The sequence below is a fragment of the Balaenoptera borealis genome (genome assembly GCF_965194805.1).
Source record: "Balaenoptera borealis genome assembly, chromosome: 16".
NCBI classification, from domain to species: Eukaryota; Metazoa; Chordata; class Mammalia; order Artiodactyla; family Balaenopteridae; genus Balaenoptera; species Balaenoptera borealis.
This window is the reverse complement of record NC_138872.1, coordinates 53,239,600-53,263,338: the sequence shown is the minus strand read 5'-3', so window position 1 is coordinate 53,263,338 and position 23,739 is coordinate 53,239,600. Positions and strand designations below refer to the sequence as shown.

At 40.9% G+C, this 23,739-nt stretch overlaps 1 protein-coding gene across 8 annotated transcripts in view; it reads left to right on the top strand.

Annotated features, from left to right (window-relative positions):
- Positions 1 to 23,739, top strand: part of CREBBP (CREB binding lysine acetyltransferase) — a 129,410-nt gene that overhangs the window by 9,140 nt on the left and 96,531 nt on the right. For 7 of the 8 annotated variants that reach the window (XM_082362042.1, XM_082362041.1, XM_082362043.1 and 4 more), the window contains exon 2: positions 14,931 to 15,643. In XM_082362042.1, the coding sequence (XP_082218168.1) occupies positions 14,931 to 15,643 (713 nt within the window). Of the gene's footprint in view, positions 1 to 14,930; positions 15,644 to 23,739 lie in introns of those variants that run through there. The other variant, XM_082362045.1, reaches the window with a different exon arrangement.

Below are 23,739 nucleotides of genomic sequence, written 5' to 3'. Positions count from 1 at the left end.
CTTTTTTAAAGAACAGAGTTAGGGGAGAAAATGGCCTTTGAATCGCTATCCAGTTTAGTCAGGTTAATTGGTTGAAAGAAAGAGCAGTGAAATTTAATTTCCTCTTTGATTCAGCTACCACTGACCTTGAAAGGAATGGATTCAGCTCCTCCCTGTATTGTGGGGATTTTCTCTTTCTACAGATTCTATAATAGGAAGTTGCTTCAGTTGGAGTTTACTGTTTTTCCAGTCTCCTAGATATTTTAGGTGTGGTGATTTATGGATTTTGCTAGTAAAAATCGCCCCATGGTGGACAAAGAATTTTTGCCCCTAACATTAAATCTTATTTATATTTTATTTAATCAGTAATTTTTATTGAAAGTAACAAGGCATAAAGTATTGATAGATTTTTGTGTTATTTTGGTTGTGCCTTTACTGCTCTTGGGATTGGTTTTTGTTTGAAGAGCACAACCCGCCCAGAGTTGAACTTCTCTTTTAAAAATCTCTGAGAAAATCATATTGAAAGATAATTCAGTGTTTTAGCTCACACTGGTGACTTTCTCAATCTCTGAAAGTTAAGGAAAAACGGGTTCCTTCTCAATGGTAAGAGTGAGTTTGGACATTTCCTTTGTTTGAAACGCTAGTGTTCTCCTGATACTAAGTCCAGTTGAACTTTCTGTGATGATGGCCATGTTCTAGACCCACACTCCCAGTACTGGATCCTCTAGGCTCTTGTGGCTAGTGAGTACTTGAACTGTTACCAATGTGAGTCAGGAACTACATTTTAAATTTTATTTAATTGTAATTAATGTAAATGTTAACAGCCACATGTGGCTATTGGCTGCTGTGTTGGACAGCACAGCCCTGAGTACATTTACTTACCTCATTTGTCTAGAGTGTTCTTTAAGATATTTATGACCTAAAGGGCAAAGTCCCTTTAAAGGGACCAACTTGTAAAGATGGAAAGCATTTTCAAAAATACTCATCGGTTTAGATTTAGGATTTTTCAGTCATGTAGAAAATATTTGTTACACTGTGATGGCAGTCCTGGAGATCTAGTGGTGGGGACACAGGAAGTCCAGGGTCTGCCTTCATGGGAGACAGCTATCGTCAGCTGTGACCGAGTACCTTGGAGAGGAGGTCCATGATTGGGGCATAGGACAGAGTCTTTTCTTAAGGGTCTTAGAAGGCCTTCTGGGGGAGGTGACTGAGACCTGAGGATGAACAGGAGTCGGGGTGAGGTGCTATTCCAGGCATAGGGAACAGCATAAACAGCAAGTGTGGAGGTCTGGAGGTACACACTTTTGAGCGCGTAAACTTTTTGCAAAAAGTCAGTTTTGTTTTTGTTTTACATTCAACAGTCTACCATTTAGAGGCAGCGTGGTCTTGCCTCTTAGATGTGGACACTGCTGGTGTTGTTCTGTGCTGAGAAGTCGGGTGGGCCTGAGCTCTAGTCTCAACTCTACCACTATTTATCCATTCTTTTATTCAACAAATATTAAAACGCTTATATAATTCAAATTCTTTATATGTGCTTATTATGTGTGGGACACTCCTAGGCTGTGGTGATATCAGTGGGGGCCCCGTGTTCTTGGAACTCAGAGTGCAGTGGTGTGGGCAGGCAGTCCAGCAGTCCCACCAATGCCTGTCTATTTGCGAACTGAAATCAGTGTTGTGATGGGAAGGAACCAGATGCTTCAGGCTGGGTGGTCAGGGAAACTTCTTAGAGGAAGGGCACTGGAGCTCATTGCAGAACAAACTAGCAGGGGGAGTCAGGCTGGGTAAGTCATGGAGAGCCTGCAGTGTCTGACCAGGGAGTCCAGACCATCCTTTTAGAGCTTAAAAAACAATACAAAATTTTAGAAGCCCATCACATCCAGGGTAATTGGAGGAAGTGACTGTGATTTGTTCTCCAGAGGCTATATCATCTTTTTCCAAGGTATATTTTTCCATATAAGTTCACACCTGCAGGGAGAGTTGACAACTGCCTTCTCTCTCCCCAAACCCTGTTTGTGGGAGGAAAAAGACCCCACAAAAAGGAGCTTAAGAATCAGAACTACAGTTGACCCTTGAACAGTGTGGGGGATAGGGGTGCCAACCTTCCCTGCAGTCAAAAATCCACATATAACTTGCCCTCTGTATACCGATTTCTCCATATTTGTGGGACCTCCCTATGCGGTTCCTCTGTATCCACAATTCCACATCCTCAGATTCAACCAACCACATATCATGTAGTACTATGGTATTTACTATTGAAAAAAAAAAATCTGTGTATAAGTGGACCTGTGCAGTTCAAACCCTTGTTCAAGGGTCAGCTGTAGTGTTCTTATTTAAGGTATTAGGAAATTTTTGTACCAACAGGTGATTCTTCTTTAAAAAGTTTTTTTTTTTTTAATTCTTTTGACTGGGTGATGAGTTCATAGGGTTCCAAAAAGTACAAAAGACTTTAGTGAAAAGCCTTCCTTTCCTGTTTACGTAGTCAACCAGTTCCCCTCCCCACAGGCAACTAGTGTTTCTTGTATATCATGCTAGACATATGCTGTGTATGTAAGCACATGCCGTCTCTCTTTACTCCTTCTTCCCAAAGTGACATGTTATATATGTTGTTCCACTATAGGTGCATTTCAGACTGATAAATATCTCAGAGCTATAAGAAGTATTAATATTTGAAGAGCAGGCTTCATTCTAAAAATCCTTTTTTTTTTTTTTTAAATGGTAAAATGTTTTGGTGCTGTACTTAAATAACACAGAATGATTTTTGTGTTTTTCCTACACTTTTTAAATAGGAAGAATTGAAGTTCTAAAAAGTAATTTCATCTTGAAGAGTATTAGAGGTTTTGTTACTGTCATCATGTTGCACATCATGCAACCATGGTTCACACCAAAGTTCTGTTTATGGTTTCCCAGCTTCTGGAAAAGATTCTTTAAACCTGTGGTTTTTATTAACCACCTTATTAGTTGACATACAAATGTCTGTAGCTTAACAACCTACTTGTACGCCAAGTACAATAGATAAGGTAAAAATCAATCTGTTGCTTGGTAGGACTTCTAAGAATATTCATATTAATTCCAGACCTTTTTATTAATTTAGGTAATTAATCTAGATATTGCAGAACACTAAAGGTGACCCAGAAGTCCTTCAGAAGAGGAGTAGCTGAGTCCTTTGCCATTGTAAATCTGGGGAGGGAGAGTGATGGGTATTTAAGATGGAAGATAAGTTTGAGAATCATTAAATAAAAAGTCAGGATGGAGAACAGAAATGATAATTAGATCCTTTTTAGAGGTAAAAAGATATATACTAATGTGTCCATTGGGTATTTTCAGAAGGAAATCCCTGAAAATTGTTTTCCTTGGGAGTGGGGGGCTGGGGGCTCTCCACTTTCACTTTATAGTCTTCCAAATGCTTTTTAAAAAAACATAAATAAAAAAAAAAACAAAACATAAATATATTATTTTTAAAACAAAAAACTGGGCTTCCCTGAAGGCACAGTGGTCGAGAGTCTGCCTGCCAATGCAGGGGACATGGGTTCGAGCCCTGGTCCGGGAGGATCCCACATGCCGTGGAGCAGCTGGGCCTGTGTGCCACAACTGCTGAGTGCACGTGCCACAACTACTGAGCCTGCGCACCACAACTGCTGAGGCCCACGCGCCTGGAGCCCGTGCTCCGCAACAAGAGAGGCCACTGCAGTGAGGGGCCCACGCACTGCAATGAAGAGTGTCCCCCGCTCGCCGCAACTAGAGAAGACCCGAGTGCAGCAACGAAGACCCGATGCAGCCAAAAATAAATTAAATAAATAAATAATAAATTTAAAAATTAAAAAAAAAGAAAGAAAAACTAGTTTAAAAGTAAATCAGATCCACAGTAAAACATCTTTAGTATTTGTGGTTAGAGGAATCTGTTAAATGGTGAGAACTGGAGTTTTGGGTAATTCCTGTTGCAAAACCTTTAGACCTTTAGCAAGAATGATTTGAACAAAGTGTAAATTAACTTAGAGGTGTCGTCCAAAGATGGGAGAATATGATTGTGTGTTAGTGTGGTGTCCAGTCATCACTTCCTTTGTCACAAGCTCTGATTTTTAACAGAATCTTTTTTTTTTTGAAACATCTTTATTGGAGTATAATTGCTTTACAATGTTGTGTTAGTTTCTGCTGTATAACAAAGTGAATCAGCTATATGTATACATATATCACCATATCCCCTCCCTCTTGCACCTCCCTCCCATCCTCGCTATCCCGCACCTCTAGGTGGTCGCAGAGCACCGAGCTGATCTCCCTGTGCTATGCAGTTGCTTCCCACTAGCTAGCTGTTTACATTTGGTAGTGTATATATGTCAGTGCTACTCTCTCACTTCGTCCCAGCTTACCCTCCCCCCTCCCCGTGTCCTCAAGTCCATTCTCTACATCTGCATCTTTATTCCTGTCCTGCCCCTAGGTTCATCAGAACCATTTTTGTTTTAGATTCCATATATATGTGTTAGCATATGGTATTTGTTTTTCTCTCTCTGACTTACTTCACTCTGTATGACAGACTCTAGGTCCATCCACCTCACTACAAATAACTCAATTTCATTTCTTTTTATGGCTGAATAATATTCCATTGTATATATGTGCCACATCTTCTTTATCCATTCATCTGTTGATGGACATTTAGGTGGGTTCCATGTCCTAGCTATTGTAAATAGTGCTGCAGTGAACATTGTGGTACATGTCTCTTTTTGAATTATGGTTTTCTCAGGGTATATGCCCAGTAGTGGGTAACAGAATCCTTTTATTAGAGGTTTCTTCATTGATGTGCTGGAAGCTACAAGACCTGACAGCCAACTAATGTTTCTCCAAGTACATTGAAATAATGTCAGCTTTCCTGACGCGAGCAACATGTACCTTACTACTGCGTTGGGTACAAAATATGATATGTAGATTGTCACATTTCTTTAGGAAAAAAATAGTATTTTTGAAAAATCCTTCTTTAAAGTGCTTTTTATTTTCCTGCCTTTTAAGCTCATTTGAATATTAAAAATATTTTAAACTAGTATTGAACCCATTTCAGATTTCATCCTCAAACGTAAACACTCCAGCTGGAGCCAGGAGCATCTGGAAGCATTCCAGGTATTATCACCTGGGCTGAAGCTAATCACCTGGGCCTGGACACCCCAGGGGCTGCCTTTTAAAAATCAATTTCTTTAATTACTTAAACAGGAAGTTCACTCACATGGTTCAAAAATCAGAGGACACAAAGCTGTAGAGTGAGAGCCCCCCTCCTTCCCTGTGCTCTCCTCCATGGTTTATCTCTTCAAGCAGACAGCCTATTCTTAGCTCCCTTGCCCCCTTCCTGCCTTCTTCTTACTGGAGGCAGCATACTGTCCACGTGGTTACATACCTGTACACAGCAGCACATGGAGAGCTTTCTTATTATCTCTTTCTGTAGTTGCTAGTTTTGTTATGTGAGATGTGCCATGATTGATTTAATCTGTTTCCAATCTTGACCCCTCACAAACAGTGCTTTAATGAATAGCTCTGCACAGTTATGTGTATATCTATAGAACAGATTCCTAAAAATGGAATTAATGATTAAAAGGAATATGCATTTGTAATTTTGATCATATCATCAGACTGTCCTCCAAGAGCTTGTGTGTTGGTGGATCCTTAAAGCTTCAAAAGCAGCACACTTAAACCCAGCATAGACATCACTGGATATTTTGTATGTTAGTTATTAATATAGTTGATAAATACTCAAGTTATTCTTCCGCTTGTGATTCTCTATCATTTTGTACCTCTCAGTTGCTTGTGATTTATCTGTAATCTAATGGCATACTTTTTTTTTTTTCCTTTAAGACTTAATTTTCTTAGAGCACTTTCAGGTTCACAGCAAAACTGAAGGGAAGGTACAGAGATTTCCCATCTATACTCCTTGCCCCCACACATGCACAGCCTCCCCATTATCAGCATCCCCCACCAGAGTGGTACATTTGATACGGTTGATAAACCTACATTGATGCATCGTAATTATCCCGAGTGCATAGTTTACCTTAGGGTTCACTCTTGGTTTGGTACATTCTCTGTGTTTGGACAAATGTACAATGGCATTTATCCATCATTGTAATATCACACAGTGTATTTTCACTGCCCTAAAAATCCCCTGTATTCCTCCTATTTCTCCCCCAGCTCCCTGCCTCCCCCCCAAAAAAAAGCAGACTCCTGGCAATTGTTGATTATTTTTACTATCTCCATAGTTTTGCCTTTTCCAGAATGTCATATAATTGAAATCATGTAGTATTTAGTCTTTTCAGATTGCCTTCTTTCACTTAGTAACGTGTATTTCAGATTCCTCCATGTCTTTTCATGGCCTGATACTCATTTCTTTTTAGTGCTGAATAATATTTCATTGTCTGGATGTTGGTGTACTATCTGGACTTCATGCATTCATTTTCTGTTGTGGGTTCTCTGATAGCCCACACACTTCCATATGTTGTACACTGACACCTCTGTGTCCAGAAGAAGGTCTTTCCCCTTCTTCCTGACTTGGTGTTGCTGCCTGCCAGCTACAGCTCCCAGGGCCAGGGGACCTGGTCTCTGGCTGTCTGCTTGCCTGTACTTACACTGTGGCCAGGTAGTCTGAGGTGGCCCAGCACCTGGGGTTAGGGTGCAGAGGTTGAATCCTAGCTCAGCCCCCACATTCCTCCTCCTCTAGGACTTTTAGTTGGGTTGCAGGGTGGCTAGGCAGTGCCTCCTGGGTCCCAGTGCCCTTCTCAGCCGTGATGGTGGAGAACAGTGAGCCCCTTTCTACTCCAAACCACCTGGTTGTGTTTCGGGGCTGCTGGGTGGTTTATGGTTGGTTTAGTGGTGGTTGCTGCTGTGACAGTACCTTCTTTCCCACTTTTGTCCCAGGGAGGCTTTTCTCCTCCCTTCAGGGCTGAGGGAGGCAGCACACAAACCACACTCAGGAAACTTTGAATTGTCCTAGCTCTCTGAGAATGGCATCTCCCGGGAACCTCTAAGTGAGTCACATGAGGATAGGAGGCTGGCTGCAATTCCAGGACTCTCCTGATTTAGGATCCAGTGTGACAGAGAACTTCCACTCAGGGCTGTCTTATAATCCTTTTATTCAAGTTTCAAGTGAGCCTAGTCCGCTGTGCACAGAACGAAGGCCTGAGAGCCGGGACTTGCTCCCACTGAGGAAGGCCTGGGAGGAGGTGGGTTGCCCAGCCAACCCCACTTTGACTCTTAAGCAGATAGTGATCTTGAGGAAGGACATATTTTTTTGTTCAATGTAAAATCACTGTTTAGAATAAAATAAAACCCCATTCTATACTAATTTATGTATCTGCATAAAAGAAGCCTTAATCACAGAAGGTTTTAGAAAGAATTTGCTTTTAATTATTTCCTAATAATTGTTGTAAAAAAAATAATAGATGTCTTTTAGGAACTTGATTAAATGCCTAGATAAAGTTTATTTGTAATGGCATAAATGCCAATAAAACAGTGCCTTTTCCTTTAAAAAAAATTTAATTCTCCATTGTTGGAGAGTTGTTCCATTATTTATTTGCATAATCTCCAAGAATTTTCAAAGCAAAGTAAGCTTTAATTGTAGTAGAATCGTCAGATTATTAGGGCTTTACCTTACAGAAAAGATGATTGTTGGCACGAACCCTGTACCAGGCATAGGGTGCCAGTCCTTGATGTGTGTGTATCGTTCAGTCCTCATAGCAACTTTGGAAGATGGGACAGTGATAGTGATAATAATGACTAATACTTATTGAGCCCTTACTGCATGACAGGCTAAGTGCTGTATACACATTGTGTGATTTAATTCCTTCATCAGTGATCCTAGGGGCAGGTACTGTTTTCATTTCCAGTTTAGATCTGAGGAAGCACACATAGGAGGGAGGAGTGAGTGATAGAGATGGACCTGAATTAAGCTCTGGCAGGGTACTTTTCTCACTACCCCAGACTGTGCTTCCTGTGTTGTCAGTATCTAATTAGTATATATTAATAAATGCACTGAAGAGACCTAGAATGGTCTCCAGGTCATCTAAGACTTATAACCCTGTGAAAATGTCTACCATTCTATGGATTCCTCATCTTTAGATGTGAGCTGTTTCAGGATGCATTACCCTTTTTGGGTCAAGTTTTTTTGTATCCAGTTTTGACTCAGGAATTAAAAATTCTTCTTATAAAGTTTTCCAGGGTTGATAAGTAAAAGTGCTCAGCTTTTGAAAGATTTAAGAGAAGCATTTAAGTAGTCATGGTTATAGTGCAAGTAATGCCAAAGAAAATGTAGAGAAATTCTGAAAAAACTCTAAAGAAAGCAGACCTTTTTCACAGGGAATAAAGACTGCAGATAGAAATAGGGATGAGTGGAGAAGAGAGGATATCTGTGGGAGGGGAGTTTCATGCTCAGAAGTAGAGAAACATGAACACAAAACAGCATCTAAACTCTTACGTAGTTTATTTCTAACACTACCATCTCTCGTTCTCCGTCATGCCATTTAATCCTTGCATCTACCATAGGATAGAGGGTCATTGATGCTGAGGTGTAGCCAGAGAGTGAAATAGACGTGGCTGGTTTTCTGGAAGATAGGCAGCAGGAAAGAGGTGTAAAGAGAACGATGAGTAGAACAATGTAACATTTCAAGAAAATTCATTGTTGAATTTTGTTCTTTGTTTCTATTTTAGGAAAGTAGTAATAGATGCTAAGATTACTACTTGATATCTTTGGCTAGACAAGTAACTTGTTAAAATTGATATTGTGTATCATCTGTAACTGGCACTCTGTAATTCATTCTCTCATTCAGCATGCAGATGTTTGTTGAGGGCCTTCTATATGCTAAGCATTGTATGGCAGGCGCTGGGTAGACAGGATCCCTGCTTTCGAGGTACTTACAGCCTCATGAGTTGTAACAAGAAGTTGATCATATGATTTTAAGATTCATTCATTATGTCTGTAGAGTGTGGAAAAGTTCATACTTCTGGCCGATACGAGGTGTGATAAACTGGTTTGTACACTTTTTTTTTTTTTTTAAAGACTTTTTTTTTTTAAAGGAATTCCTTTATTTTTATTATTTATTTATTTATTTTTGGCTGTGTTGGGTCTTCGTTTCTGTGCAAGGGCTTTCTCTAGTTGCGGCAAGCGGGGGCCACTCTTCATCGCGGTGCGCGGGCCTCTCACTATCGCAGCCTCTCTTGTTGCGGAGTACAAGCTCCAGATGCGCAGGCTCAGTAGTTGTGGCTCACGGGCCCAGTTGCTCCGTGGCATGTGGGATCTTCCCAGACCAGGGCTCGAACCCGTGTCCCCTGCATTAGCAGGCAGATTCTCAACCACTGCGCCACCAGAGAAGCCCTGGTTTGTACACGTTTTGAGAGAAAAATCAGTTCTGCCAATACAGAGAATTTGGGGCTCCAAATGCAATTCAAAGGAGAAAATAAGGTATTATGACAGAAAGAGAAGAATTTAGAAAACCTGAGGGAAGATGTGTTTTCTAGATGGTTTGTTTAGCTGTTGCATTTGAAAAAAGTCTTTCAAACAAAACTGTTTTCGGATGTTATTGACTGGACAGGTTGAGTCAGTCACTTGCCTGGTATTTGATTTTGTAAAATGAAAAGCTTTTTTCAGCCTACCTGATAGTAGTTCATTCCTTGTTTAAGGTGAAATGCTGACTTCTGATCGTGATGCATAAGAATGGGTCTTGCAGCATGTGTGTCAGTGTTTGGTGTGACCGTCCCCTGGACCAAGGTCTCTGTGTGTGGTCTAGGAGGGAAAGGCCCCTCGTGGTTGCGTGTGATGAAGACCTTCCGTTCCTGAGGCGGGCCAAGTTTGGTTGACTTTCTCCTTCCTAAGCTGCTGCTGTGGGCACCCCATCCTTGCCTGAGTGTGATAGAGACTGGGGAGCTCGTAGCTTCTTTTCTCAGGTCAGCTTAATTGAAAGGGGCTCTCGGGCAGGTCTCTGTGAGACCTGGCAGAGACCAGGGGAGGGAAGAGGTTCAGCCCCGCCCCCCCTAAGTGCCTTCAAACCAAGAAGAGTCATTTGTGGTTCCTCAGGGAGCTGGTGACTGGAGGGTGACTCCCCCAAATGTGTATGTTCTATCTCGAGTTCCTGGGTGCAGCCAGGAAGCCCCCGAAGAGAGAATTCCTGTTCCCAGCGGTGGCAGTGTGACAGGCTGTCTGCTGTTCGCTGTGTGACGGAGCTCGTCTTCTGCTAAGGGTGAACCCCTGGAAAGTGGGGTGTCCTCGAATCTCGTTCAGCCTCAGCTTTGCTCTCTCCTGGGTCCGTCCCCCGGTGACTTGGTGGAGAGAGAGGAATTTACCTGGGATTGGAAGTGGTGGCGCTCAATCTTGAATTTTAGGAACTTCCGATGATTCAGATTGGTATTACCCAACCTGTGTGTTGGGACACTTGGTGTGTAGAAAGCACAGCTGTGTTATGTTGCAACAGCCTGGCTTTCCTGCTTCGCTCTCTTTTATCAATGTTTTGTTTTGAACTAGAGAACAGGAGAAAGTAATGGTGAGAAAAAGGGTGATGGTGTGGGTATGGATGTGCCTTCCTCAAGCCCTACACAACCCCTTTGTTAAAAGAGCCATACGTCATATATGTGGTTGTAGACAGGTTCATACGAGTTGGACTGCACAGGTGAGGACATAGCAGAATTTGTCAACCCTTTCTGAGCCCAAACAGCTGTGAGATGTGCTTGGACTGAAACAGGATGAGAAAAAGTGGTTAAGGTGGACAAATTGTGGCAGACCAATAAAAACCAAAACCAAAAGTGAGCACAAGCAGATATAATGCCTGCTACAAACGTAAAAAGTGCATGTGCATTTGGACTAGAACAAGACTAAACCATTAAAGAAAATCAGTCAATTGGAGAATGGCAGCACGCTGGGTGAATTTTTAAAGGTAAGAAAGTTTTTGTGCAGGATAGAATAAAATAACCAGTATCTGTGGCACAGAGCACTCCTTTCCTGCTTTCATCGTGTAGCCCTGGGGTACCATTGTCCCTGTTTTACAGTTGAGGGAATTAAGGCACAGAGATTAAGCAGTTTGCCCAAAGACACAGGGCTAATTGATTCAGACAGGATTTGAACTCCTATGTTCCACTGGTGAGTGTTGTTTTTGCATTTCCGTTTCCGATTCCAGTTCCTACACTGGACTAGAGACCATGTTCTTCTGCATTTACCTGCTCTTGTCCTGGCCTGTCTGCCCTCTCCTAGGAAAAGTGCTTTGGGACTCTTGGAAGAGTCAGTCAGGGGAGCGTCAGCGGGTTGTTCCAAGCTTTACGTGTACAATATTAGTAGCCCAGTCTCTTCTTCTGGTTTATAGTGCTTGACACCTAATTTCCTCCCCGGCAGATAGGGAGGAAACATGATCTCTATCATAACGACTTCCATTTTCTAGTTTAAATGAGTTTCATTTTCACGTTCATAGATTAAGAAGCAATACATTAAGCACACACATACATTGACTTCTTTTTTTTTTTTAATTTATTTTTGGCTGCGTTGGGTCTTTGTTGCTGCGCATGGGCTTTTCTCTAGTTGCAGTGAACGGGGGCTACTCTTCGTTGTGGCATACGGGCTTCTCGTTGCGGTGGCTTTTCTTGTTGCAGAGCACAGACTCTAGGCACAGGGGCTTCAGTAGTTGTGGCACGCGGGCTCTAGAGCGCAGGCTCAGTAGTTGTGACGCACAGGCTCAGTTGCTCCACGGCATGTGGGATATTCCCAGACCAGGGCTCGAACGCGTGTCCTCTGCATTGGCAGGCGGATTCTTAACCACTGCGCCACCAGGGAAGTCACTGATTTCTTTTTTTTTTTTATGAGATTATTGAGTAAAAATGTGTATACATGTGGACAGAACCTGGAAGGCAACAAACAGAAATGTTAGTTATGTTGGAGTGTTGTTTTCATTTGTTCTTACTTTATTTCATGTGGTCTTTGTGTCTGGAGATCTTAGTGAATCTCCAGGTTCAGGACAATACAATAGCATAAAAGCTGTGGAATGGAACCCACAAAGCCACCTGGAAACACAGGAGCTGGGCTGTCGCCAGCAGCACGCCCTGGTCAGTGGTTCTCTCAGAGGTGTTTGCTGTATCCAGGAGTCGAGTCCTGTTGTCTCTTCATAGTTAAGTGTCCTGTAATCGTGAGGAAGCAACCCCAAATTGAGGGGCATTCTACAAAACAGCTGACCTACCCTCCTCAGAAATCTCAGAGTTATGAAAGACAAAGTGTGAGGAACCTTTCTAGAATAAAGGAGAAGACAAAGACATGACAACTAAGTACGCTGGGATCCAGAATCAGATTTTGGATCAGGAAAAATAAGTGTGATAAAGGGCATTTTGGGAAACAACTGGCCAGATCTGAGTAAGGGCAATCAGTATATTAAGTGTTGTATCAATGTTAAATTTCCTGAATTTTATAAATGTATTGCGCTGTGTAAAGGGTGTTCTCAGGAGGCACACAGTAAAGTACTTGGGAGGAAGGGCTCATGGTGTCTGCAGCTACTCTCACAGGTTCTACAAAACAGAGTATGTGTATATGCACTTGCAAGGAGTATCTAGTCCCTTACAGTCAGGCAGGAAGAAATGGGTATGTGTTCGAGGTGGTTTATGAGGCATGTATGTACAGAGAACTCAGGAGGCTGAAAAGGAACTGGTCAGTTCTGCAGGGGCAGCCTACAGAAAGTCTTCATAGTCACTGTTTAATCTGAGGGAGGGCTGGACGTGGGGTTTTCTAGACTGAGAGAGAGCGCACCCAGAAAAAAGATTGCTAATACATGTGCTGGCTCACGGTATTGTGGCTGGAAGGTAGGAGGTGCATCAGGAGGTGCCTGGGAAAGAAGGGCTGGAAAGTGGGCAGGGGCCACCTACTGATGTGCCGTGTGAAGGAGTTTGAACTTCATAGACATGATGGAGATAAGATGCCTTCAGCTGCAAGTTACCTTAAACTCCAGCTAGAATGGCTTAAATGATAGGAAATGTATTTTCTCTCATTACGAGAAGTCTGAAGATGGGGAGGCTTCCAGAGTTGGATAATTTAGCCTAGAGGTGGCTTCATGAACCCAGGTGCTTGTATTTTTTTCTGCAGCCATCCTTAGTGTGTGAACAGCGTCTCCTCTCCTGGTTGAAGAGGGTTGCCACAGTCCCATGATGAAATCCAGTGAGGAAAAGAGAGATCTTTTTCTGAGCATCCCTTACCATTAGGAAGGAAAACCTTTTCCAGAACTGTCTTGGCTGACTTGCCTTCAGTTCCCTTAGCTGGGATTGTGTCACCTGGAAGGGGGAAGGTGATTGTGGCGGTTCTTGCTCCTTGCCTGAGAAGGTGTTGCCCTTCCTAAAAGGAACATCCCGGCCAGCCAGCCGAGGAGGTTGTTGGGGGAAGCAGTCAGAAGGGTTTGCGCCATGGAGAAAAAGATGTTCAGTTTTCTAAAAGTGGGTGGTGGGAGGGGGGAGAGGCTTTTAAAAATTCTTTAGAAAGCCACATGGACACATCACCCCACCATTTTACCATTACGACTCTTATTTTTGGCATATTACTTTCCAGCTACTGCCCACATGCACGTACTTTAGTTCTAATCTTACTCTGTGTGCTATTTTGCGTACAATTTCCATTTGCATGTTTTTACATAACATACATTTTCCTGTATTTGTACAGTCTTCATAATTATTTTAATAGATGTATAGTGTTTTATAGTATTATACAGCAATTTATCAAACCTTTGTTATTGGATAACAGTAATAATAATAGCTAATACTTTCTGAACACTTAGCATCCACAGGCACTGTTTAAGTGCTTTACATTTGTTAATTCATTTACTCCTCACAACAACCCTATGAGGTGTAGTAGCCATTATCACTCCCAGTTTCTAGATAGGGAAACTGAGGCACAGAAACTCTAACTTAACCAAGGTCCCACAGCTGGTAAGTGGGGAGCAAGAAGCAGAGCTGGCATTCAAATGGTGGCAGTATGGGTCTAGAGTTGTAATAACCACTAGGTTAAACTACCTCTGGGTATTGTTTGCATTTGTTTTGATGTTACAGGTAATTCTATGATGAATGTATTTGTACATATCTTGTCCTTTGTACTTGCATGTATAGCCAGGTTGTTGTGGGTTGGACAGTGCTTGGTCAGTGAGGAACTAGAGATGACATATATAGGCCACATTAGAGAAGTGTTACTTTGAGAGAGACTGGAAAAAAGGAGTTGCTTTAATTTTCATGCTTGATTACTAGGAAGGATGGTCTATTTTGTTTACTGTTTTATCTTCCTTTGTGATACTTACCTGCTTATGTCCATTGTGCATTTATTCTTGGGATTCAGTGTGCTTAGAATCTTTCTGTAAATCTTAACCCTTTCTGTATAATTCAAGTATTTTTTAAGCTCCTATTTTCTTTTACTTTCAATTATTTTTAGTTTCTATGTATGTCTTTATTTTCATTTCCTGTAGCTTCAGCACTTTGAGAAATCTCATTTTCTGTTAAGGTTGGGGTTTTTTGATAATTTACCTTTCAAATATGTAATCACTTAAGGCTAGGCTTTAATTTCCTCAAATTACTATTCGTCTAACCTGATGCCCAATTACTATTTTACACACATAAGTTCTTGTAAAGCATTTTAACATCCTAATTCAGTGAACTACTTAAATTTCCATTGTTTTCCTTTAATTTGTATATCTGCATTTGCCGTATACTACACTATTTAATTATTGTTTTAGAATATGTGATAAAATCTATCATTTTACATAGCCTTCCTCTTATCTCTGTTTAACTTTCCCTTCTTCAGAATTTGAAAAATATTCTTCCTGTTTTATTTTCCCAAATGAACTTTCAGATCATTTTGACGTTACCGTTAAGACGTGCTAGTGTTCCACGTTAAACGCCCCTTTAGGTTAAGATCATAGTAACATATGACAGTTGGAGAGCTATTATGGTTGCTTAGTTTCTCATTTCCGTTTCTGTTTAATTTCTAGATTTTGGATCATTGTTTGACTTGGAAAATGATCTTCCTGATGAGCTGATCCCCAATGGAGGAGAATTAGGCCTTTTAAACAGTGGGAACCTTGTTCCAGATGCTGCTTCCAAACATAAACAACTGTCAGAGCTTCTGCGAGGAGGCAGCAGCTCTAGTATCAACCCAGGAATAGGAAATGTGAGCGCCAGCAGCCCCGTGCAACAAGGCCTCGGAGGCCAGGCCCAGGGGCAGCCGAACAGTGCGAACATGGCCAGTCTGGGTGCCATGGGCAAGAGCCCTCTGAACCAGGGAGATTCTTCAGCCCCCAGCCTGCCCAAACAGGCAGCCAGCACCTCTGGGCCCACTCCCCCTGCTTCCCAAGCACTGAATCCGCAAGCACAAAAGCAAGTGGGGCTGGTGACCAGCAGCCCTGCCACGTCACAGACGGGACCTGGGATCTGCATGAATGCTAATTTTAACCAGACCCACCCAGGCCTCCTCAATAGTAACTCTGGCCATAGTTTAATGAACCCGGCCCAGCAAGGGCAGGCGCAAGTCATGAATGGATCTCTTGGGGCTGCTGGCAGAGGAAGGGGAGCTGGAATGCCATACGCTACTCCGGCCATGCAGGGGGCCGCGAGCAGCGTGCTGGCTGAGACGTTAACTCAAGTTTCACCGCAAATGGCCAGTCATGCAGGACTGAACACAGCGCAAGCCGGAGGCATGAGCAAGGTAAGTGAGCTTCGGTGCTTTGAATTCTTCCTACTAACCAGGGGCACATTCCTGTCCTCCTTTAGGCTTTCCTCCTGCCCCTCCCACATGGAAGAGACAGATTTGGTATTTAGTGCCCTTCTTTCCAGGATACAGATCTCTGCCCCATGCCTTTAAAGTGGGAATTGTTGAAGAAACCAGCGGTAGGCTAGCTTGCATGTCAGACAGTTGAAACTTAGGGAATGAGTTTGGACTGATAACCAGTTTTCAGCCTCTGAGGAGAATGTGTGGAAATAGAACCACATGGTTGAAAGAGGCAGCTTCTGCTGGGAATCAGCTTTTTGTTGCATCAGTGAATCCGGTAAAGGCTCTTTACCTTCACTTCACGCAGCCGAGCAAGTCGTTAACTCTTCATGCCCTTCCCTTTTTACAACCAACTGGTGAAGTGTCTTTTGTCACAGTCTCCGTTTTACCAACAAAGAAGCTGGGTTCCAAGCTGGTCAGCTACCTGCTGTGGTTAACAGGGAAGAGATAACATGGCAGAGCCAGGGGGCAGCATGGGGCCTCGGGTCCCAGAGGAAACTCAGAGCAAGGGTTTTCAAAGTGGGGTCCCCAAACCAGCAGCATCAGCATCACCTGGGAGCTTGTTAGAAGTGCAAAGCTACTGACTCCAGATGGTGTGACGCCTGTGCGGGGTTGAGAGCTCTGCTCCAGGGAAAGGCCTTGCAACTGGTGTGTCGTGTAGGAACTGAATGTGGAGAACAGGGAAGGCAGATGCCAGGGTAGATAGGAGACCACTGGGAAAGCGAGAGCTGACAAGGGAAAGAGCGCGGGCTGATCCCACTGGAGCGCCAAACACCGAGATGCACTGAGAAAAGGCTTCTCAGCTACAGCCACCAGTGCACCTGTTTCAGGCAGTATTTGGTACAGCAGATTCCAGAACAGTAAAACAGTTTGGCCTGTTCTTTGGATTTGATTATTCCCAAATAAGGGAAAGGGAGAGATCACAGTAGAGCACAGTTTCCCCACAAGGTTGATGCGAGCATTAGGTGACAGCTGTGAACCCTGTGACTGGCTTAGATAAGAAGAGGAATTTTTTTTTCACTTAAGTAAAGGTGAAGTAATTCCAAATGTTAAAATTGCATTTATCTCTTTTGAAGTGTTATTAAGGGGGAATATGAACTTAATTTTTAGTTGTCCCTGGCATTTGAAGAGGGGTCTGTGTGTGAATGTGCCTTTCGGAGTTGGGTTGAGAAAAGATTTCTGTGGGCTTAAGGTTCATGGATAGATTGATGTTTGTTCCTTCCTAATTCACTCATCACTCTTGTCCACACTGCCCAGTTACAAAAAACTGTTTTGGAGAATTTAAGTCACATGGCAAAAGTAGACATAGGACTCCTGAGTAATCTTAAAAATTATTGAGGGTCCCAAGGAGACTTCTTTAAAACGTGGATATATCTGTCCATATTAGCCACATTAGATACTAAAACAGAATTTTAAAACACAAGCACACATTCCATTAGCCGTTAAGTATAGTGATATCACATGTCACAGAGCCTCTGGAAAACTCCTCTGTGTTCTTGTAAGGGAATGAGAGCAAAAAAGGCAAATAATGTCTTAAGTATTATATGAAAATAGTTTTGACCCCTGAAAGGGACTGAGTCCCTCGACCACACTTGGAGAGCCATTGATAGAATATATATATATTCCTAGAAGTTAGACTTGGCATACCTGAGCACAGTGCCACTCTCACAAGTAAATAAATGATTTCCTCATGTCATCAATGTCCACTAAATATTCAGATTTCCAGTGGTTGCATATGTCATGATTTGTTATTACAGACTTTTTTCCCCCAGCTCTGAATAACCTATATTTTATTCACTTGATACGGCTCTTAAGAATTTATTAATCTCTAGGAGTCTTATAACGTATTTGTAGGAGAATCTAGTTGTTTTGCTTGTTTATTTTTTTGTTCTGGGAGTTTCCTATAGTCTGGGCTTTGCTGATAATGTCTTCTTCACTCCATGTTCCTCTGCCCAACTTTTTCATTCCTTTGTACAGGGTGATCTTTCTTTCAAACGACGCTTAGCTAGTGCTCACCGTGTGGAAAGTGAGCCGCAGTAGTGCTTTGGGGGCAGCCATCTCTGTCCCCTGTAGGTACCCTGAAGAGGCTGATGGCGAAGGAGGAGTGGGAACTGGCATTTTTGAAAGGTTGTCATGGCCTTTGGTTGGGACAAAAGAACTAATAGTGGTGGACAAATAGTAGGAGTAAGAGACAAGTTCATTTTAAGCAGAATAAGATTTTTAAATGCACTTGGGAAAAGAAACTTTTTTAAAAAGGTAATTTTGTTTTAAAAATTATTGTTACAAAGGAAATGCAGATTTCCTATAAAATAATTTAAATAGTAAAAGAGAGCAGCCCCTCTCTCTTTACAGATAACCACTTCTATCTATACAGATATATTAACACAGATTCTTTTTTAGTATGAAATGGAACCAAACTATTGGGTTGGCCAAAAAGTTCCTTCGGTTTTAAAGTAAAAATAAAAGGCACATTTTTCATTTTCACCAAGAACTTTATTGAACAACGTATTCACCGTTTTGTTCCACTACCTTCTGCCATTTTTCAGGCAACTTCATAATTCCATCTTCAAAAACTTTTTTTTGAGCAAAGAACTGTTCCAGGTGCCTTTTACGGTCTTCCAGGGAATTGAAATTTTTTCCATTAAGAGAATTTTGTAAAGACCGAAATAAATGGAAATCCAAAGGTGCAGTGTCTGGTGAATACAGCAGATGAATCAGAACTTCCCGGCCAAGCTGTAATAGTTTTTGCCTGGTCATCAAAGAAACATGTGGTCTTGTGGTATCTCGATGGAAGATTATGCGTTTTCTGTTGACTAATTCTGGACACTTTTTGTCGAGTGCTGCTTTCAGTTGGTCTAATTGGGAGCAGCACTTGTTGGAATTAATTGTTTCGTTTTCCAGAAGGAGCTCATAATAGAGGACTCCCTTCCAATCCCAAGGGAGATACACACACACAACATCACCTTCTTTGGATGAAGACCAGTTTTTGGTGTGGTTGGTGGTGGTTCATTTCGCTTGCCCCATGATCTCTTCCGTTCCATATTATTGTACAGTATCCACTTTTCATTGCCCGCCACAATTTGTTCTAAAAACGAAACGTTTTTGTTATGTCTCAGTAGAGAATCACATGCAGAAATATGGTCAAGAAGGGTTTTTTTGCTTAACTTATGTGGAACCCAAACATCAAAGCGATTAACATAACCAAGCTGGTACAAATGATTTGCAGCACTTGATTTGGATATTTTGAGTGTGTCAGCTATCTCCCGTGTGGTATATAACGTTGATTGTTCTCAGTCTCAGTTTGATCGCTATCAACTTCAACTGGTCTACCCAACTCTGGAGCATCATCCAGTAAGAAATCTCCAGCATGAAACTTTGCAAACCACGTTTGACACGTTCTATCAAGTCACAGCACCTTCTCCATACACTGCACAAATCTTTTTTTGCGTTTCAGTTGCGCTTTTACCTTTCTTGAAATAATAAAGCATAATATGCCAAAAATTTTGCTTTTTTCTTTCATCCTCAATATTAAAATGGCTACACAAAAATTCACCAATTTTAATGTTTTTTTTTAAATGCACGCTGACATGACAGCTTTTACAATACAATCTAACAAAATTGTTTCAAATGAAGTTAAAGACAATTAAGCACTACTAGAGCCATCTTATGGGGAAAAAAAGGAAAAAACTGAACAAACCTTTTGGCCAACCCAGTACATAAGCACCTTGCTGTTTGACATAACTATATACCCTGGATGCCTTTCCATGCCAGTGTGTGTGCAGATTTTTCCTTTTTTTCTACTGATAGCAAGGTATTGCATTTTGTGATGCACCATAATTTATGTACTCCTCTGATGATGAACATTTGGATTGTTTCTGACTTTTCATTAGTACAAACAGTGCTGCAGTGAATATATCCTTGTGTAGGCATATCCACACGCATCATGGGATAAATTCTGAAAAGTGAGGTTACTGGGTCAAAGACTTTGTTAAACGTTTTGTTTTTAGAAGTAATTATGCACATGGTTTAACAACTAACAGCCAAATTTTTTAAAAATAGCACTAAGGATAAGAACTGAAAAGGTAGTCTCCCTTAATTTTTGACCCTTGATTCTCCCAAATTCTCTCACCAAAGGCAACTATTTCTTATCTATCCTGCCAGAGATGGTCTGTATATATAGAGGTGTAGAAAGGGTGTGTGTGTGTGTGTGTGTGTGTGTGTGTGTATGTAGATATCTCTTCTAAACATGAAGAGTAGTATGGCATAACATCTCTCTCTGTGTCTCCCCCCCCAACCCCCACCATGTATAAATGTAGACATACACCTCCTTTCCACCCCTGAACAACGTAAGTTGGAAGTTGTTCCATGTTAGATAGAGCTCTCAGTCCTTCTTACTAGCTATGGTACAGTAGTAGTCCTTGATTTGGCTATATCTTTTCTTTTTCTTTTTAATAAATTTATTTATTTTTGGCCGCATTGGGTCTTCGTTGCTGCGCACGGGCTTCCTGTAGTTGCGGCGAGCAGGGGCTGCTCTTCATTGCAGTGCACGGGCTTCTCATTGCGGTGGCTTCTCTTGTTGCAGAGCACGGGCTCTAGGCGCGCAGGCTCAGTAGTTGTGGTTTGCGGGCTCTAGAGTGCAGGCTCAGTAGTTGTGGTGCACAACTTGCTTAGTTGCTCCGTGGCATGTGGGATCTTCCCGGACCACAGCTCGAACCTGTGTCCCTGCATTGGCAGGCAGATTCTTAACCACTGCACCACCAGGAAAGTCCCTGATTTGGCTATATCTTAATTTATAGGACTAGTGCCCCAATATCTGTACATTTAGATTGTTTCCAGTGTTTTGCTGCTATCACAATTTTTGACTTATATATATATCTTTGTACAGCTGAGTGTATCAGCTGGATAAATTCTTGGGGGTGAAATTTCTGGATTAAAGGATATTGACATTTTTGATAAGCATAGATATTGCCAGATCCTCTCCAAAAACATTATGCAAATTACACCCTCACCAAAGTGAATGAATCCCTGTGCCCCAAATTCTCACCAACACTGATACTATTCTTTTACTGATTTGCCGTTCTCTTAGGCAGATTGTCTCTTAGGCAGAATGTCTTTTCAGAAATTCATGGGCATTTGTATTTTGCTGTTGCTTATATTCTCTGTCAACTTTTCTGTTGCATGGTTTCCCATTTTTTTTTTGTTGGTTTGTGTTCTTTATATTCTTTGTATATTAGAAGCTAAAGTCTAAAGACAAAAAAATTAGAAACAAAAAGCATAAAGCAGGATGGGAGAAGCAAAATCAAGCATAATAATTTAAAAATATGAAATGGTTCAATTTTTTGACTGAAAATATTATAATTAAAAAAAAAAAGCTAAAGTCTTTTAATGAGTGAAAGTTTTTCCCCCTTTTTTATTTACTAAAGTCTGTTTTACCAGGAGAATGGCCACATAGGTTAACAATATGATAGTCCGGAGTTTTTACCAAATGGATGTTTTCAGTTTTTATAGAAACAAATTTATCCATTTTTTTTCTTGATGGCTTTTGGGTTTTACGTCATGTTTGGAAATGCATTTCTGTTCCAAAATTATGAAATATTCTGTATTTTTTCCCGTTATACCTTGGATCTTTAACTCAGACTTTATTTTGGCTTGAGTGAGATACAGAAATCTAGCTATATACATTTTTCCAAATTATAGTCATCCCAGTACCATTTATTTAGATACTACTAATCCAGCTTTTCCCCTCCCCCCTCCCCCCACTGCAGTGACATCATTTTTGGTATATATTTTATTCAGCTTTCAAATATACAGAGTTTAGGTCTATTTCTGGACTTTTTCTTTTGTTTCATAGATCTTTATTTATTCTGTGCCAGAAACTTATTATCCTAGCTGTGTAATGAATTTTAACATATGATGGAGCCAGTTGCCTTTCACTCTTTTTCAAGAATCCAGTTTTTTCTTTGCTGTCCTTATAAGATACTCTTCTAGATGTATGGTTCTCAACCCTGTCTGTGCATCAAAATTACCTGGGGTTTTTTTTTTAAATGTGATGCCTCATCCCTACTGCAGACCAATTAAGTTGGAATCTCTGGTGCATGGCATGAGCATTGATATAGTTTATAGTTCCTCAGATGATTTTCATGGCAGCCGGGGTTGAGAACCTCTGTTTCAAATAAACTTTCGGACTGTTTTTCAGATTCCTAAAAATCAAACAAAAGTCTTGGGATTTGATTGGGATTATATTGAATTTTATAAACCATTTAAGGGGGATTTTGACATTCTAACAGTTTTGTGGCTTTCCAAGTTGTCTTATCCTGTACATACAAGGTTTGTCTTTTTATGGAGTCTTATGTTGCTCAGAAGCATACTATAGTTTTCTTTATATAGGTAATACACCTTTTTTATTAAGTTTGTTTCTGGATGTATTAATGGGTTTATCGTTGCTATTAGAGATGAGTTGTTTTATTTCATTACCTAATTGACTATTGTTTTAATATAGGAAAGATGTTGATATATACATGTCAATTTGGTAATCTGGCCACTTTATGGAGTTCTCTTGTTTATTCTAATATTTCTTCAGGTGATTCTCTTGGGTTTTCCTAGTAGGCAGTCATCTTTTGCCTTACTGATACTTTTGTCTTCTTGGCAGTATTTCTACCAGTGTTTATGCTCTTGGGCATCCCTGTCTTGTATTTGACTTAAATAGAGATGTATGTAGTGTTTTATTATTAAGTATAATGTGAGCTTTGGTTTTCAATCTTTTAAAATTGGGGTGTAATCTATTACTCATTTATTGGATGCTGGATTTTATCAAATTCCCTTTTGACATCTATAGTGGTTACCCTGTGATTTTTTTTTCTCCTTTGTTTTATTTATGTGACAAATTATCTCAGTAGGTTTCCTACTATCCAACTGAACCATCTCTGTAATTGTGAAATTGAAAGTTAATGTTTTGCTGAATTTTATTGGCTAGCATTCATTTAGAATTTTTGCTTCTCACTAATCAACAGTGAGATTGATCTGTAGTTCTTTTTTTGTGTTTTGTCAGGTTTTGATATCAGGGTTGTGTTAATTTGGTCAGAAAGAGTTTGGAAGCTGTTCACATCTGTTCTTTGGAACAGTTTCGAATTGAATGATCTGTTCCTTGAAGAATTGAGAAACCATCTGTACAACTGTATGGGCTTGAAGCTTTTTTCCTCGAGGGTGACTTAAGATCTTTGACAATACTCCATTAGACTATTGGTCTCTTGAGTCAATATATTTTTCTTTTAGAAAAGTCTAAATATATTTTTATTCTGAAGAAAAACTCAAAATGTGTAACTTCTACTCTCATTAAAAAATATAAAGTGGGTACAATTCCCATGTTACAGATTAGAAATGGAGGCACACAGAATGGAGAGGAGAAATTATTTCATTAAACATATCATGCCATGTTAACATTATTGCCATGTTGTTGAAATGGCTTATGTTTTCTATTTTAAATGTTTTCTTTGAGTCACACAAAATTAGGAATGAGAAAGTAGAAATAACCACAAACATCAGGAAAGTCCAAAATTGTAAGAATTTTTGTATAACTCTTAATTAATTGTAAAGCCTGGATAAAAAGAATTTTTATTAAAATATAGATTGTAAAACTGATCCAAGAACAAGCTGCACGGGTTAGTGATTTAAGAGACCCTTAGCCAGACTTCGTGGGATCCGATCCTGGCTATGCTGTGTGATGGTGGAAAGTTACTCAGCCTCCCTCTGTTCCCTTCATTCTGTGTGCCCCCATTTCAACAGTAGGAAACCTCATATGTTATCTTTTCGGTAGCATGCTCTAGTTTTCTACAGAAAATAACCCAAACACTTGTCTTTTAGGAGGAAAGCAAAAAAAGATATTTAAAGATAAATTTAAGGGGACTTCCCTGGTGGTCCAGTGGTAAAGAATCCGCCTTACAATGCAGGGGACTCGGGTTCAATCCCTGGTCAGGGAACTAAGATCGCACATGCCGCGGGGCAACTAAACCCACGTGCCACAACCACTGAGCTCG